At 35.1% G+C, this 18,122-nt stretch overlaps 1 protein-coding gene across 9 annotated transcripts in view; it reads right to left on the reverse strand.

Annotated features, from left to right (window-relative positions):
- Window positions 1–1,685: 1,685 nt before the first annotated feature.
- DYRK4 (dual specificity tyrosine phosphorylation regulated kinase 4) overlaps window positions 1,686–18,122 on the reverse strand; it is a 78,008-nt gene continuing 61,571 nt past the window's right edge. For 7 of the 9 annotated variants that reach the window (XM_031938989.1, XM_012550778.2, XM_031938990.1 and 4 more), the window contains 5 exons: window positions 16,471–16,643; window positions 16,061–16,121; window positions 9,368–9,497; window positions 6,535–6,707; window positions 1,742–2,083 (listed from right to left, as the gene is read on the reverse strand). In XM_031938989.1, coding sequence (XP_031794849.1) covers window positions 1,815–2,083; window positions 6,535–6,707; window positions 9,368–9,497; window positions 16,061–16,121; window positions 16,471–16,643 — 806 coding nt within the window. In that variant the 3' untranslated portion in view covers window positions 1,742–1,814. Of the gene's footprint in view, window positions 2,084–2,155; window positions 2,235–6,534; window positions 6,708–9,367; window positions 9,498–16,060; window positions 16,122–16,470; window positions 16,644–18,122 lie in introns of those variants that run through there. The other 2 variants (XM_003771294.3, XM_031938991.1) reach the window with 2 other exon arrangements.

Genomic DNA, 18,122 nt, shown 5'->3' on the forward strand with positions numbered 1-18,122 from the left:
TCACAATGTTTGGTTTCATTGGGGACTTGTGGGGTGACAAAGGTAGATATCTTAAGTTTTGAAAAACAATTCTAACCAAGGTATTAAACATATTTAGGCTGGGAGCGGGAACCCCAAAGAATCAATCCATCTATCACACTGCCTTTGAACCATTACAAAGAGTCCAGTCCAGATAGGTTGTTACTCTGTTTATCTTAAATTTATGTCCCTCAAAGGAGATACCACGATCTTTTTATAACTCTTGTACAATGTTACATTAAGACCATTACATTAAGACCATTCGTTCTTGGTTGGAGTGGAGAGGAAATCTTGCCACCAGCCTTAACATAGCTGTAGACAAGTTACTATATATTTTCCCTGTGTTTTGAAAGGCATCCAATAATAGGGAATAGAGTACTAGGACTTGTTTGGAAGAAATTGGGTCCACTGTTGCAGAGGTTGAAGAGGCAGAGGAAGAACTTAATATGATCATCAGTACCAAGTCAGCATTCACATTTATACTCCATGACTACTATGGGTTTCCCCCACAGATCTATCCTTGGACCTCCTCTTCATTGTCTCACTTAGTGATATTACCAAATGTGGTAAGCTGGGTGACTAGATCCATAATTAAATCATTTCAGAATTCACCTTTACTAAACTTGTCTGAAATGATTTAATTATGGATCTAAAGACATTAATGTGCCCCATGATTTTGATCATCTCTACATTAGTCTATACATATGGTTCCAGGCATTCTCCTTGGCCACAGTATAAGAATATGCTGAATATGACATATGCCAAATATGAAAAATCGCACTGTTTTAGTAGAGCTACTACATTCAGCCATATTCCCCCCAAAAAAAAATTTTATTGAAAGGCAGCCAATAATGGTGGATAGTGTGCTAGGACTTGAAAGGAAGACAATGGGTTCAAATCTCACCTCTGACACTAGCCAAGTGACCATTGACACTAGCCAAGTGACCATGGACAAATCACTTAACTGCTCTAAACCAGTTTTTCCAGCTGTGAAATGGGAATACCTGTAGCACATAATCCATAAGTCCTACACAAATACCATTTTTCTTAAAAGGTTCTAGAGAAAAAATGTGCAAAGATGGGAAGTATAAATATGGAACATTGTACATGCTATCAGAAATAGGAAATATATTGGTTAGTTTTGATGAACTGTTCTTAATCTTTGTTACAGGAAATGATTTTCTGGGTGAATTTGGGAAGGTTTTTTTTTTTTTAATGAATATGATGTTAAATTATAATTTTTTTCCCAAGGAGGTATGTATGGAGGGTATGAACATAAACTATGTCCACTACAGGATAATAGGATAAGACCAAAAGAATCTGAGTGATTTTTAATGTTGAATATTGTCAAACTGCTTATCTAGACCCTCCAAAATGTTCCAAACACATACTGTTTTCTCTCCCTTTTAATTATGCTTCTTATTGCTTATATGTTTTTCTTTGACCTGAAGAAAATTAAGACTTGATTTATTTATGGATATAAGCCAGCATTCAGTTTAAATGATACAGAAATGATTGGGATAGAGTCTAGGAAAATAATCCTGACACAGGTTGAAAAATACACAGGCACTGGTCTGTTTCTGGTTGTGTGCATGAATGTGTGTTTAAGTGTATTTATAGGGGAGGGAAATCACACCCCCAGCAAGAGGAATCATACCAGCTGGCTGTGTGAATGGACATTTTTTTTAATGAACCTATATAAATTAAAAACAACAATCTGAAATATTGTACAATATAAGAGTTGTCTCTAATATAAATCACTGGTGGAAAGAAACAGAATCCATCCCCAGTGAAGGTCATACAATGGGTGGTAAGAAGGATGTAGAGTTCTTGGGAGATGTCTCTTTCTTATGTTCTCCCTCGAAGCCTGTACACTCCTTTGATTCCTCATTTGCCTCTGGTTTTCCTGTGGCTTCTGCTAAAGGTGGCAACCAAACCGATTCTTCTACTTTGCCTTCACCCAAAGATTGGGTGGAGACCTGCTGGTCACCACAATGTTGATCATTCCCAGTTGTTCCACTTTTGCTTGTGTCTGCTGTGATCTCTATCCCCGAGGTCTTTTCTGCTAAGGGAAAGATAAAAGGCAAATGAATAAAAAATGTTGACATATGAGTATGCCTTTCCTATACTCATATACCTGGTGGTGGTGTGTTCCAGGGAAAATCATGGTGGAGATGATAATAATATAATCATTCTTCAATGATTTTATTCAGCTTCTAGATCAGGGATGGAGAAACAAGCTAAGAATCAAATTTCTTCTACCTCTTAAAACAAATACCAAAAAGCTTAGCCATATTTATGCCCTTTCAAAAATACAACAAAGCTTAAAGAATTCTTAGCAGTAATAGCCTAAAAGTATTCGATAAGGATATGTCTTCTCTCCATATCTGTTTCTCTGTGACTGAGTTCCCTTTTATTATGTGTATATATCTCTTTTCCCCTCTGTTATTCACTTTGCCTATCTTTGTCTCTTTCCACCCCTATATATCCCTTTTTCTTCTGTGTCTGTCTCTATTGGTTATATTTAAGACAGAAAATATTTTAAAATAATTTGCTGTTTTTAACTGAAAAGCTCCATGTATTTTGCATATGCAAAATACTTTATATTTCTTTCATTCTAAAAAAAAAAGCTGTACACTTATATGGCCCCCTTCGTGAATTTTAACAGGGGTCTCCTCAATGCAAAAAAAAAAAAAAAAAAAAGGAAAAAAAAAACTTTCCCCATATCTCTTCTAGACATTAATCATATTACTAAGAGATTTTGGTATCAATAAAAATCTAGTCAATATTATATTCATTTGAATTTTTAAAATAAGATTAAATAGCATCTTATATTTATTTGCATTCTAATTTTAACCTTTAAAAGTGGTAGCAACAATACCTCATTTTCATAAAACTATAGTACTTTATAATTTACAAAGCATTGCTTTGTACATTGCTAGGAAGAGTTTCCTCATCCATTGGTTCCTTATATGTAGATCTAGTCAGCCCTTAATGAAATCATAGATCTAGTCTCCCTAAAGCTTTTCTTAAAATTACCCTGAGAGGCAATTTTCTAAAAAAAAACAAAACAAAAAACAAAACAAAAACCCAAATTATCTATAATCATGAAAAGTTATCTAAATCACTAATATTTAAATAAATGAAAATTAAAGTAATTTGGAGGTGCCACCTCATACTTATATTACCAAATGTGACAGAAAAAGAAAATGACAAATGCTGGATGGGAATATGGAAAAACAAGGACATTAATGAACTACTGGTAAAGCAATGAACTGGTCTAACCATTCTGAGAAAAATTTAAAACAATCCCCAAAAGTCTGTAAAACTACATACCCTTTGACCCAGAGATATCACTACTAGATTTGTATCCCAAAGACAGCAAAGAAAAAGAGAAAAGCGGGAATATTCTTGGAAGATGGAGTAGATCAGTAAATTTCAAGCTCTCCAAATTCCCCCCAAAAAAGAACAAATTTGCACCTCAAGGCAAACATAGATTGGTGAAAAGCCAAGAAAATTTGGGGCATAACAGGGGTCCTCCTGATACAACCTAAGAAGATTGGAACAAAAATCCCAGTCAGAGATTAACTAGTGTGAAGTGCAAACACCTCCAGCTCCACAGAACTGCTAAATGGGGAGCCCTGGGGCTAGTTGGGTTTGGCTAGTGGCTCAGCAGGAACCACAGAAACTTTCACCTCCCAGACAACTTGAGGAGGCAGAGTCTGAGTCAGGAAAGACTGAGGGAACCTTAGCTGATCAGGAGTGCTAGTCCCAGCTGTGCTGCAGGGATGCGGCCCTGGGTGAGAAGGAACAAGCACACTGGAAGTGCCGAAGCAGTGGGGTAAGGATGCTGTTGACTGTGGAACTTGCTGGAAGGGGGGAGAGATCTCTTGGCTTGGGATTCCAGGTCAGAGAATAGAACTGAAGTAAAAATTAGAGGTACCATCCCTTCATCCTATGATTAAAGGTGCTTACACTAATACTTTTTATTAAAAAATAAAAATAAGAAATGAGTCAGCAAAGAAGAAAGAATCCAACCATAGGAAACTTACTATGGGGACAGGGAAGAATGAGATTCATCTTAAGAAGAGGGCACTGAAATTTTGAAAAAGTTTTTTTTCACCCCAAAGATTAACATTAAATGGCTCCCTGCCCAGAGAGAATTTCTAGAAGAATTCAAAAAAGACTTTAAAAATCAAGTAAGAGACATTGAGGAAAAACTGAAAAACAAAAGCCATACAAGAAAAGAAGATTATTGGGGGGGGGGGAGGGGAGTTATCTAACTAGAAAAAGAGATAGAGAGGAAACTAACTCTTTGAAAATTAGAACGGGGCAAGAGGAAGCCACTGAAGCTATAAGAGACCAAGAAATAACAATGCAGATTCTAAAGAATGAAAAAATAGGACAAATGTAAAACATCTTATGAAAAGAAACAGATCTAGCGACTAGGTCAAGAAGAGAAAATATAAAAATAATTGGACTACCTGAAAACTGTGACCAAAAAAAAAAAAAACCCAAAAAAACCCTGACACAATAATTCAAGAAATAATCCAAATTGTCCTGGAGTGATAGAACATGAGGAGAAAATAGAAATAGAAAAAAATCCACCAATCACCACCTTAAAGGATCCAATCGAGAAAATTTTGCAAGGAACAAGGAAAAAAAATTCAAATACTCTGGAGCTACAATTAGAATTGTACAGCACTTATCAGCAACCACAATAAAATGCTGCAGGTTTTTGAATTATGTCTCCTGTCAATCAAAAGAACTAGGCCTGTGGCCAAAAATATCATATCCAGCAAAATTATCCAATAAGAATCAATATCAAAGATAAATTTCAAGGAACTTACCATGGACAAATTGTTTGTGTTTTTTTAACATGAGAAATGTATGCCATATGTTTAACATTGACACCAGCAATAGGGTAAGCTCAAAAGAAAGATTAGAGCAGAATTAATGTAAAAATAGTAATTATGTTATACAAATGAGGTGCAGAGAAAGAATAGACAGAGGAATTAGAGAGGGGAGGCCTCTTAGTTCTGAAAACCCACTTACATCAGGAATGGGTTAAATAGGTAACATTACATATATACCATGAAGAGTATAGCACCCTCCAAAATCTATAAAACAATAAAGGGGGAGGGGATTGCAGTCAGGGGAGCAAAGGGTGCAGGAAGAAAAAAAGAGAGGGATCCATGGATGAAGGCAGGTGAGGTTTTAGCAATGCAAGTTAAAGAGTAGAATTAAAGCAAAGAGTCAGCAGGAATAAATAGGAAAGATACATGGGGGGGGGGGCAGGGTATGTAGATGTATACATAAATATCTCCTTTCTTAATCACAGCTGGCTGGTGGGAAACAGGAGTGAATGAAAGGAGGGGGAAGAATAAAGTAAAAAAATTACACAACAGAGAACAAAAGAACAATTTACAAGGAAGTACAGAAAAGATGGACACATGAATATAATTTCTCCTACTAATATATACATATATATACTTTCTTGAATTGGTAATTCATTGTTATATATTTTGAATCCTCCCTGATATTCTGCTAGACACATGACAATGTTCTCTTTTGTTTTATTTTGTTTTGTATTCCTTGTTTTTTTTTATTCTGCTATTTTAATAAATAATAAAATTTTATTTAAAAAGAGAGAGAAGGACCCTTTATATATGAAAAAAATTTATAGGAGAGCAGCTCTTTTTGTGAAAGAACTGGAAACAGAGTTGTCCATCAATTGGTGAATGTCTCAAAAAGTTGTGATTGTGATGGAATATAATTGTGCTGTTAAAAAAATGAAGGAAATGGTTTCAGAAAAACCTGGGAAGACTTATATGAGCTGATACATAGTGAAATGAGCAAAACTAAGAATATTTTTAACAATGACAGCATTATGATGGAACAGAACTGATGAACTCTTGAAGCATATTTTCCCACTTTATTGCTTTTTTTAATAGCATGGCTAAAGTGGAAATATGTTTTGTATATGTATATAAAGGATATCATATTTCTTGCCTTTTCAATGGGTAGGAGTGGGGATGGAGAGAGAGAAAGCATTTGGAACTAATTTTTTTTTTAAATTAGTGACCCAGTGAGGTAAATGGTAAATGATGCCAGAAAGAATCTCAGACCCCAAGAAGTTAGTTGATTTGCCAAAGCCACTGCAAGTGAGTGCGCTGAGAGTATGATTCAGTTCTCACAACTGACCTCAAAATTCAACAAGGATCCAAACAGTTGAGAATGAGTAGATGTGTTTGGATTATGTAATAAAAAAAATTGCTATAGGGGAAAAGGTATAAAAATAGAAAACTTTGGAGCTATTAGCTGTAGGTGGATGATAGCAAGAGAATAGGAATGACCAAGAGACAAGAGAGTCAACAGTAAAGGGCTGCAATTATTGAACTGGAGTTCAGTGAACCTATTAGCCAAAGACATTTAGTTCAGAGAATTCTGTGTCCAAAGTCCTCCATAGATATCTGACTCACTGTACTAAAGAACCAGGAAGTTGTAAGACTGCACCTGTCTTTCCTGAACGGACTTGCTGCTGGGTTTTCTCCTTCTTTTCTGCAAGGAAGCAGAGGCTGGTTTTCTTTACGTTCTGAGTTTTGGACCGTCCTTTAAGATTCCTTGACTCCTGAATCCAGACATGTTTGAGAGCCTGGTCAGGAGTCATTCGAAGTGCAGGATCCCATCTAGAAGCCAGCAAAGCCCCCAAAAGAATTATTTTTCAATGAATTTTTTTCACTAAAATGCTTTTTGAAAATAGTCTACATAAAAATATTTCTAATTTAAGACAAGTTAAAAATCAAAGGTATAATTATAAAATAGGGATTATTATATCTGTTAAGACTATAAAGCCACTCTGAATGTCATTCCCATTACATGTGTCAAAGTGTAGACATACATGTATACTGAAAAACATTATAGAGTTATGAAAAATTCAGTTTTTAACATAAATCATGTTTGTGGGGACAGAAGGAAAGTGGATTCTAGACTTGGCCCAATCGTATAATTAGTTTTTAGTTATGTAGACTAAATATTTATACAATGTTTAAAAAAAAATAGGTTATAATTGCATGGGGTTCTTGAAAGTTTCTCTATATGTTACTTAAAAGAAATAGTAAAGAATATCTCTACCCATAAGAAGCCCATACAATCAGTCTAAAATATTTTATCCATTAAACACTAGAGAGGATTAAATTCTTGAATCACAGATCTATATCTTGAGAAATGCTGAATCAACTTTACTGATTTACAGCTTCACTGTACAAAAGCTGTATACACAAAGTTCAGCTCTTTTATGAACTCTTTAAAAGTGAAAAGTTTTGAGACACTAAATGAAATTCTAAGGGAAGGGTGCACCATGGGGAATGGGTAATATTGTCATCAGGATTACATCCAATACCTGTTCAGTTGTTTTAGCTATGTCCATATCTTTGTGACTTATTATGGTTTTCTTAGCAAAGATATTTGAGTGGTTTGCCATTTCATTCTCCAGCTTATTTTTACAGATGAGGAAAGTGAGGAAAACAGGGTCAAGTGAATTGCTGAGAATAACACAGCTTAGTGAGTGTCTGAGGCCACATTTGAACTCAGATGTTCTTGATGTTAAGCCCTGTGCTTTACCCACCATGCCACATCTAGCTACTGTACCTACATTCAATAGTAAGAATCTTTTCTGAAATTTTCAATTTTATTTAATTACTTTTCTCACATCTTTATTGCATTCTATAAAAATTAGTTATATTACATTTACTAGATAATTTCAGTCAAATGGAGTATACTGAGTATTCTAAAAAGCTAAAAGCTATTACAGCTTAAAACTTCACTAAAATTTTGGGATACTCTGAAGTTATAAAAGTGCATTTTGACCCAAACTAAGAAGATGGAGTCAATTCATTGAGCTGAGCTCCAAACCCAGTAATAACTGGTAAGATTTCTTGAGTGCTAATATCCTATACTAAGTTTTCCATACTAAAATTAGCACTGAATTGTGTATCATAATGCATCATTTATGTGGATTTGTAAGGGAATGAATTTTCTAGATGATTGAAATTTGCCCCCTTTGTCAAAAACTTTCAATTTTCCCACCTTAACCAAGAGCATTTGGTTTTATTTTCCTGTCTCCTTTAAGAGATTTTACTCAATGTTATTTAATCTTAGATTAATAATTCAAACTCATCATTGTGAATATCAGTTATTATGGTGTGCAGAAATGTTTTCAGAGACTCCTAAGCTAAATGATCCTGTACTATTATCATTTTAATCATATTTTAAAATAAAATATTAAATTTTATCATGTTATATTATTTAAGTAAATATATAATTACACAAAGGAAATTGATTCTATTGAAATATAGTTAACAAAATTTTAAAAAGCAAGCTCACAAACTCCAAGTTATGAAACTTGGCTCTTAAACCATCCTTTAATCAACTTCCATTTTGATATTTCTGATAAATTTGGTCTAGAAAATCAAGTTTAAAGGTTCATCTTTAAAATAATTAAATTTAGAATAAATAGACTAAGAGTAAAGACTCAAGGCCTCTGGTATAAATAAGTTACATGAACTTTAGTGAATAGATATCAAAATATTTTTGTGATTGCCTATTTCTAAGTTCTCAACTCTTTGATCTTAGAGTTCTTAGATCTCTAGAGATTATAATTTCCAGCTGAGTTGCTGATCTCTTTCAGCAAAGGGATTTTCTTCACTGGGAATCCATCCCAATGAAATAAAAGGTCCAGAACAAAAACAGAAATTGACCTAGACTCTGAGCCAGATGACCCGAAGTTTAAATCCCAACTCTAGCATGTATTAGTTATATGATTGTAGGCCAGTCACTTAATTTTAATGGATCTCATGTTCCTCTTCTGTAAAATAGGAGTAATAATATTTTATCAACCTTCAGAAGGATATGTTTAAAAAACTCACTTTGTAAAGTTCAAAGCATTAAAGAATGTGGTCTGCAACTACTGCAGCCTATTCCCTTTTGAGTCTGTTTTTCATATCTCAGTGAGAATAATACAATGACATTTGCTATTTCATTATGCCTGGTGAACTAGGCAGATCCAGGTCGTATACAACTGCAATGGCCCTTCCAGTAGCTTGGAAGCACCAAATCCATATGGGATAAGGAGGAAATGAAGCAGGGAAACTAACAAAGTACATTTATACTTTGTTGCCTCTGCTAAGTATGCTAATATGGTCACTTGATTGAAGCAGAAGCAAAATCAAGCATTTGCTTTGAACTCCACTGCCAGGGGAAATGAGGATGAGATATGTATTTCCTAGCCCCACTTTGATGACAAAATTAAAGAGGAAGAACTGAGGGAAAGATGTCCTGACCAACTCACATCAAACACTTTTTCAGAAAGTCCAGAAAGCTGGTGTCATAGGTTTTCAGCACTGTGGTGAGATCCTTGGAGTCTGGATATCTTTTTTTCCCCCTGTTGTTGGTTATATTTTTAGGAAAACCTTTGGAATCTTTAGAGATACAACATTCATTTTTAGTTCCAGGTACAAATATTCCTCACAATTAAAACATTCTCCCAACTGCTCTCCCAACTAGGTAACTGATTCTCTATAGCCAATAAGAGACTTTTTTTTTTTTGCTTTATATCACTATTATATATATATATATATATATATATATATTTTAATTTACAAGATATATGCATTTTTCAGCATTGACAATTACCAAACTTTTTGTTCCAATTTTTCCCCTCCTTCTCCCCACCCCCCCTTCCCCCAGGTGGCAGGTAGACCAATATATGTTAAATATCTTAAAGTATATGTTAAATACAATTTATGTATACATATCCATACAGTTATTTTGCTGCACAAGAAGAATTAGACTTTGAAATAATGTACAATTAATGCCAGTAAGAGACTTAAATCAATAAAGCTCCACCCATTAGAACTGGTTACTCAATTTATTCTAGGAAATCCCACTTTTAACCTCCCTGCTACTCATCCCCAACACAAGTACCTGAATTTGTAGGTGAGTACACAAGTATACACATACATACACACACACACACACACACAGAGTTCAAAAATGGGTGGTGCAGTAGGTACTTTTATATTTTGAATAACAACTTTTTAGTGACATCCTGCAAACTTCTGATGCTCTTTTGCACCATCCCTACCTTCTCTAGAAGATATTATGTATTAAAGGAATATAGTCCAAGCTTAATACTTAACCAAAACATGATTTTGAAGATAATTTGTATTATCTCTGATACAGCCCCTGATTATCAATGTAGATAATTGAATTGATGATATATACAAGTTATGAATGTAAAATAATGTGATTTTAGCAGGATTTAAATATATATAAAACAAAACACTTTTCACCTGGTAAGTTCTTAATTAACTTTTGAATTTAAATGAAATGTACCATAGTTTAATAGAAAGAAAGTTTTGATAGCCTGAGTTAAAATTTTTGTTCTACTCTTTAGTAGTTATATGATAGTCACAAAGGTACAATTAATGATTCTGCCACAAAATATGGCAGAAGTAGCAAAGGCCTGTGGGATATAAAGTGGGAAGAAATTGGGACATTGTGCCTTAAGACCAGGTCATTAATAGGAGTGACAGGATCAGGCTAAGGAGAAACTAACTTCTTGTGTGGCCAGCAGGTATTGGGGGAAAAGGGGAAGAGAGGAAGTGTGATATCTAGCTGTTTCCTATTTTAGTTGATGATTCTTATACCAGTTGCTACTTGGTAAAGAAGTACACCTGCTATCCTCCAAATTTTGGTACCATGAAGCCAAGCCCCTGTTGTCCTACCCTAGTTACAGTGCTAGCACTTCATACAAATCACATCCTCTCTAGCCATAGTTTCCTCATTTATATGATAAAGTGTTGGACTGATGGCCTCTAATTAAAGTGTGATGGAAAGTGCATTGGATTCATATTCATAAAATGTTGGTTTGAAATCTGGCTACATACTACTATCTATGTAATCTTGGGGAAATCAGCTTCCCACACATTTCCTCATCCACAAAATAAAGACACTGGTTTCAAAAATCTCATCCAAATTGAAAATTATGTGTGTCTATGTGTGTGTAGCCATATTATGTCATATATGTGTGTATATATATGTGGATGCAGGAATACATATACACACAGATACATGATTTTCACATACTAAAATGGATCTGTTATCAATTCAGGAGTTACCACCTAATGATGCAGATCACAACTCTGTCATACCCTCCTATTCTGGGCAATTCTTTGTCCTCCAAAGATTTTACCCTTGGGGTTCTGTAGAGGGCTGGAGAGGGTATGTGTTAACTCAGTGGAATTGATGAGATGATGGTTCCCTAGTTCACATATATACTTAGTACTTAGTATGGTGGTGTAATGGTTCTCTAAATTCACACATTATCAGTATGCTGCAGTGATATAATTACAATAAGTTATAAAGGCAAAGAAGGACTGGAAGAGAGACATTCTATCTTTGACCAGCCTCATGGTGGCTCTCATGTTTCCTGCACTAAGATCAAGACTGGGCCAGAATAAAGAACCTAGACTCTATTCTTGACCATTCCCGTGGTGTCTATCCTGCTGAGACCAGTCTGTCTGAAGGACCTCCAGAAAGCTACCCAAAACTTTATAGGGTTCCCCTTAAAATTCTGGGGCATTTATTTTCTCCTGACAAAATGAGAGTACCAGTGGAATATTTTGACTGCCCATCTATTATAATTTATTCTTGACATATGACTAATACATCTACTTTCATTAATATGAATATATAAGTAATATGTAAATAATTAGAATATATATAGTGTGAAATGCATATTTTTGAGTGTGAATACACATATTTGGGAAGGTAAAAAGACTGATTTTATTGATGGATATTATTCATTGTAAGGTATACCTTCAGAACTCACTCAAGCACTAGTACTCAGCTCATAGTCAGGTACTGAAATTATTTTAGACAATCCTCTACCACCATCCTGAACTTCTTTATTACTGCTGATGACCCCTGGAACAATTTGACCAAAATTAGAAAGGTTTTCTTTGCCTTAACTCTTACAATTAGGGATATCCAGGTAAATGTTTAACAACTGAAATCTGAAAGCAAAATTACACATGACATATCTTTAAGATTAATCCTCATTATTAACATTTTCTCCATAACTTTCTTAAATCTAGACAATGAACAAAACAATAAATTAAATCCTTATTTGTAACATTTATCAATTTCTAAAGTATAAATGCTTGCCCTTGAAAATTAAGCAATCAACTCTTGAGAGCCTATTATGAACTGCTTCCAGCATATTCCTACCTATAATCTCCTCTACTCTATATCCCACTTTCTCTATCTACTAACATGATTCCACCTTTTACCTATAAAGTTGAACCATGTATAATACAAGAAATTTCGAAAATGCATTCTCAGATCACAACTAGTTCTAAAAGAACCTGGGTCACCAATGCTCCATTTCTTAACAGTATCTTGTTAGGTGGGTATATGTCCTCCTAGCAGGAGAACCCATAAAGACTAATGAGGATAGATATACTCATTGGCTTGTACAAAAGAAGGTCCATTGGACTACAGTAACTCTGAGATGAGGGATGGTAGCTGGCTAATTGCCCTTTATATCTAGAAACCATAAAGAGGAGAGTTGAAGATTCCGTAGCTAATAGACGCCCCTGAGATAGAACAAAAACTAGTGCAATCCCAATATTATGATTTTCAGTTTTATAGGTGATCTTGTTAACTCCTAATTATCATCTTTATCTAGTGAACTATCTATACATACATACATAAATACATAAATTATTTAATTATTTATCTTATGTATAAATTGGCATTCAACATCCCTCCCCTTTGTGTTACCTGGAACTTGAGAAAGAAGTGCTCAAATTTCCAGAGCTCTAATCTCTATCCTGGGCTCCAAATCTGTATCATTAACTATTTACTAGACATCTTCAAGTAAACATCTTATAGGAATCCCAAACTCATCCTATCTAAAACAAATCTCACTTTCTTCCTCCACAAATGTGTTCCTTCTATAAATTGCTTCATTTTTATTCAAAATCCCATCATCTTTCCTATTACATAGGCTTATCATTTCAGCATTATGCTTGACTTTTCTCTCCTTTACTCCACATCTCCAGTCAGGTGTCAAATATTGTGGTTTCTTCCTCTGCTACATATATAACACACAAGGCCATAACTATTGTTCACTCCCTCATTACCACTCATCAGGTTTCTTGCAGTAGCCTCCTAATGTAAAGTCTCTCCCCACTCTGATTCATCTATTACATATAGCATGGCCAAAATAAACTTCTTTCAAGGTAGGTCTGATCATATTTCCCTGAGATCAAAAATGTTCCTGTAGTTTAAACCACTAAGTGCCATTAGTATTTAAAGTCCTTAATAACCTGTCCCCAACCTAATATTTCAGACTTATTATTGTATATCATACTCTTTCATAAACCCTATATATTACATTCAAACTGTCCAACTTGTTCTTCCACAAACTTGGCACTGATTCTCCTGTATCCATGCCTTTGCAGAGAGTCATAGATTTAGAACCTTGGAAGAGAATTTAAGAGTTCACTTCTCAATTTATATTGATAAGGAACCCAGAGAATCATAGGTTCAGAGGTTGAAAGAAAATAGCTGGCATTTGAACCCACATCCTCTAATTCCAAAGCCAACATCTAACTTCTGCTCCAGGCTTATCTCTTATCACTAATGCCTCTCAGAATCCTTTACTTTACTTCAAAAATCTGTTTAAGTGCTATTTTTGTTGGCAAACCTTTCCTGACAATCCCAGCTGTTGTTCTCTATTCAAATTGTGTATATACTGATCTATTAACATACTGTATCCCCAATAAAGGGGCAGTGGGGTCAGCAATACTCATATTTGTGAGTTCAAATCTGGCCTCAGACACTTACTAGCTGTATGATGCAGGGCAAGTCACTTAACCCTGTCTGCCTCAGTTTCCTCATCTGTAAAATGAGCTGAAGAATGAAATGGCAAGCCACTCCAGTATCTTTGTCAAGAAAAACCCAAATGGGGTCATGAAGAGTTGGATACGACTGAAACAAATAAACAACAAAATCCCCAGTAGAATGTAAGTTCCTCAAAGTCAGACATGTTTTCTTTTGTTTTTATTCCTGGAACTTAGCACAATGCTTCAGACATAGTAGATACCTATTAACCCCCATTTTATTGGATTGCAATTGCCAGTCTCTCTTCTATGTACATCTCTTCCCCTCACATTCTGACAAACTTTTAGCTGATCTCAGTTCCTTTTGGTTTCTTATGTTTCTTACCTGAAAGTTTTGGCTTCTGGATTTAATTTCTAAGCTGAATTTGTCTTTTTGGCATAGATTCAGAGAATGTAGCACTAGAAACTTCCTTAAATTCCAACTCCATCATTATATAAATGAGAAAATTGGGGCTCAAATTGGCTAAGGAAAATAACTGGTAAACCTCAAAATGTTATATTTATATATAAAGTGAATGGTTTGTCCAGGGTCCCACAGGAACTAAAGTAGGAGAAATGGAATTACTACTTTTCTCCATATCTAGTCATGTTTTCACTATAGCATACCATCCTTTCAATTTCACATTTGAAGGAATATCTCTTTGACTTTTTAATATCCTCAAATAGATAGTGTTGACCTCATGCCATCACTAGCACTGTCATCTCTCCAGGGTCATAAGATTTAGAACCAGAACAGACCCTAGAAATTATCAAATCCAAATCTCTCATTTTACAATGAAGATGGTGAAATTATTTGCCTGAAGTCACACAGCAAATAGCAAAGCATGTCAGAATTGGGTCTAGAGGTTGCAATATGGGACCCAGGCTAAAATTAGCTCTTGAGTACTTGAACTGAAGGTTAAACCATAGCTCTTGAGTACTTGAACTGAAGGTAAACCAGGCTGACCCTTTCCAATTTCTTTCCAGCATGAAACTACTTGTGAATGCTTCTGGCTTTAAAAGATTTTCTGTATGGGAAGATATGAGTTCAATTCTTAAGAATCTAGTCCCAAGGCCTTTTATTTTTCCTAAATGTGAAATTATTTTTAATTTTCCTTTAACCCTTGGGATTGTTGAGTGTTAGGGAAAAGAGAGCAAGGAAAATACTGCTCAGGTAGTTATGTAAGTACAAATTGTTGACAGGATAGATAGTAGGGGGTAACTACTGGCTGTACTTTCCTCCCCATTAAAGTTCTCTGAAAATCACACTGATTCAAAACACATATTCTTCATTCATACCCTTTATATCTCTAATAATGGCTAACACAATGGTATGTATGTATATATACATATACATATATGTCTATGTGTGTGTGTATATATGTGTGTGTTTGTAAGTATTTGTGTGTATGTATATGTTTGGTCCAGATCTCCCAAGAGAGTTCCTCAATCAATAACATTGCTCTGCAACTTCATATTTTAATATTATATATATACATAGCAGTATGTCATAGAAAAGAGGCATGGCTGCAGCAAATTACTTCAATATGCATTATGTAACATCTCAAGCTGTTTTATTTCTATGTATCAGTTACATGGATATGATCAAATTCAATCCTGAATATAACCTGGACTTTCTTACCTAGACTTGCCACAGCTATATCTATCTACATGGTAACCCTCCCCCCATCCTAGCCACTAAGTGAATGGTTCTACTTTCTCTCTGAGTTGAACCATTCCAGAAAAAAAAAATATTCAATCTAGGTTTGATCTGTAGGGGGAAAATCTAAAGAATCAGCTAAGTGTTACTAGAATTAGAATATAAAATTGCAAGCTCAAAGGCAGAGACTATGACTTATTTATCTTTGTACTTCCCCAAAGACTCATTCATTGGATTACACATTTTCTTTGGTGCATACTATGATTTCCTAAGATTCCCTAAACCAATGAAGATATTCTACAATTCATAGTCTTAATGTTGCCTTATGCACCTAATAAGTTTCTTTTGAATGAACAAAAATCTTCCTGAAAGTTTTTTATATCTTATGTCCCCAGTAGATACCCCAAAATGTAGAGTGAGCATAGATACTTACCAAAGAATGTCTGCCTCCTGGAGGCGGTCTGAATTAAGTAGAGTGGTGGTAGACCCAGCACCTTCAATAGACAATACAAAGGAGTTTATTCATCTTTACTGGAGTTACCTTGAATAAAGTCATTGCGAGAGATGTCAGGAGAGGCTCAATAATTCATATAACCCCAAGGAGAGACAACTAGGCTATCTTTTATCTCAAGTTTTGGAGCTGATGGGTAGCTTTACAGTAAATTTGATTTTTTTTTTAGTCCAGGTCCAATCCTCATCTCATGTCCTCAAGACCTTGAGCAGAAGTAGTGAATGTGCCAGCCCTTGATGCTAGGACAGAAGTTGATGTATATCTGCTCAATCTGGGTCTGACTTTGTGCTGGGGATAGTAATAAACCCCACTCCCTGGTTCTTATGCCTCACCTCCATAATGCAGGCCAGTTGTTCTACTTCATTCTCCCCAGCAAAAAGTGGGTAGCCAGTGTACAGCTCTGCCAGAATGCATCCCAAGCTCCACATGTCAATGGCGGTGTCATAGGGTTGGCCCAAAATCACCTCCGGGGAACGATAGAAACGACTCTGGATGTAAGTGTACACTACAGAAGGAAAGACATGAGCTTACTTGTGTGACTATCTTTGATCTTCCCCCATACCCTCCTTCAAGAAATCTTTCCTAGTGTGGTTGATAGTTATAAGATTAATCTTCATCTCCAAAGGCTCTGTTGGTCAATTCGTTCTATTCTAAAGAGGCCAGATGAAATTCATCAAGCTGAAAGATAGAGCATAAGATGATGAAGAATAAAAAAAAGATGGAAGAAATGAAGGAAGAGAAAGATGACCACAGGATCTTTTAGAAACAGAAGGAATTGTAGAAAATATCCAGTCCAACCCTCTCACTTAACATATGAGTACATTTTTAGGTAAGATGGAGTAGGATAGCACAAGAGAAGCAGACATGGAAAGGTTGAAATCTATACTGTAGGCATCTTTAAATTATTTTCAACCTCCCCTCCCCCCCAAAAAACCCTCTTTTCTGATTTTTCCAATTATAGCCAAAGGCAACATTCTTCCATTTAACCAGATTGACAACTTCAATGTCTTTAATGCTTCACTTTTCCTTAATCCCACATATCCAATCAGTTTAGTTGCCAAATCTTGCTTTTATCTTCATAGCATTTCTCACATCTATTCCCTGCTCTCTAGTCATACTATACCACTCTAGTGGTGGCCTATCACCTTTCTCTTGGACTAATGTCTCTTAATTGGTTTTCCTACCTAAGTCTTTTCCCATTCGAATCCATTTTTAACAAGCTGATAAAGTGATTTTTCTACTCTCCTACCCAATAAATTTCAATGGCTTCCGACTTACTTCAAATAATATTTCCATTCAATCTCACCATTTTAAAATGTCTATTTCTTGCCCTGAGATGTACAATATACCCAATTATTACTACATTATACATCTTATGAATAATATATACATATTGGAGCTGGATGTTCAAAATATTGATTTAGAATATTAGAGGTATTAAACTGAAACATAAATGATCTCTGGGGTCACATGTTCACTTAGAAAATCAAAAATTAACATTATCTATATTTTAATATATTTTTTAAATTTTGTTAAACATTTTTCAATCTGCTATCAATGGCACTCAGGAGCTTTTTGGACTGCTTGACACCAGAGCACTGAGTTTGGAATACATAATCAAAACTGTTTGGATACCTCTGGCTAAGAGCATAGACTTGGAAGTCTTCTGCAGGGAACCATAGCTTGCCTCAAATAAAGATCACCAGTAGCTACACTCCAAAACACCAATATCTTTGATTCTAACACAAAGCCCATTAAAAACTCATTTGGAAAATTCACTGTTGATTTAGTTCTGCCAAAAGAATATCTCAACAGCAATCTCCCTTCTATTCTTCTGGGTCTCCAACACTAGCTATCTTGTTTCATAGACTCATTTGTCTAAAATTCAAGTAGCATACCTATAATATTTACTCCTTATTTCTGGTTTTGTTCCAATTTAACCCATTGCATAGAGCATCTTGCTATGTCCCATGAAGCCCTCTTC

Source organism: Sarcophilus harrisii, chromosome 5 (genome assembly GCF_902635505.1).
Source record: "Sarcophilus harrisii chromosome 5, mSarHar1.11, whole genome shotgun sequence".
NCBI classification, from domain to species: Eukaryota; Metazoa; Chordata; class Mammalia; order Dasyuromorphia; family Dasyuridae; genus Sarcophilus; species Sarcophilus harrisii.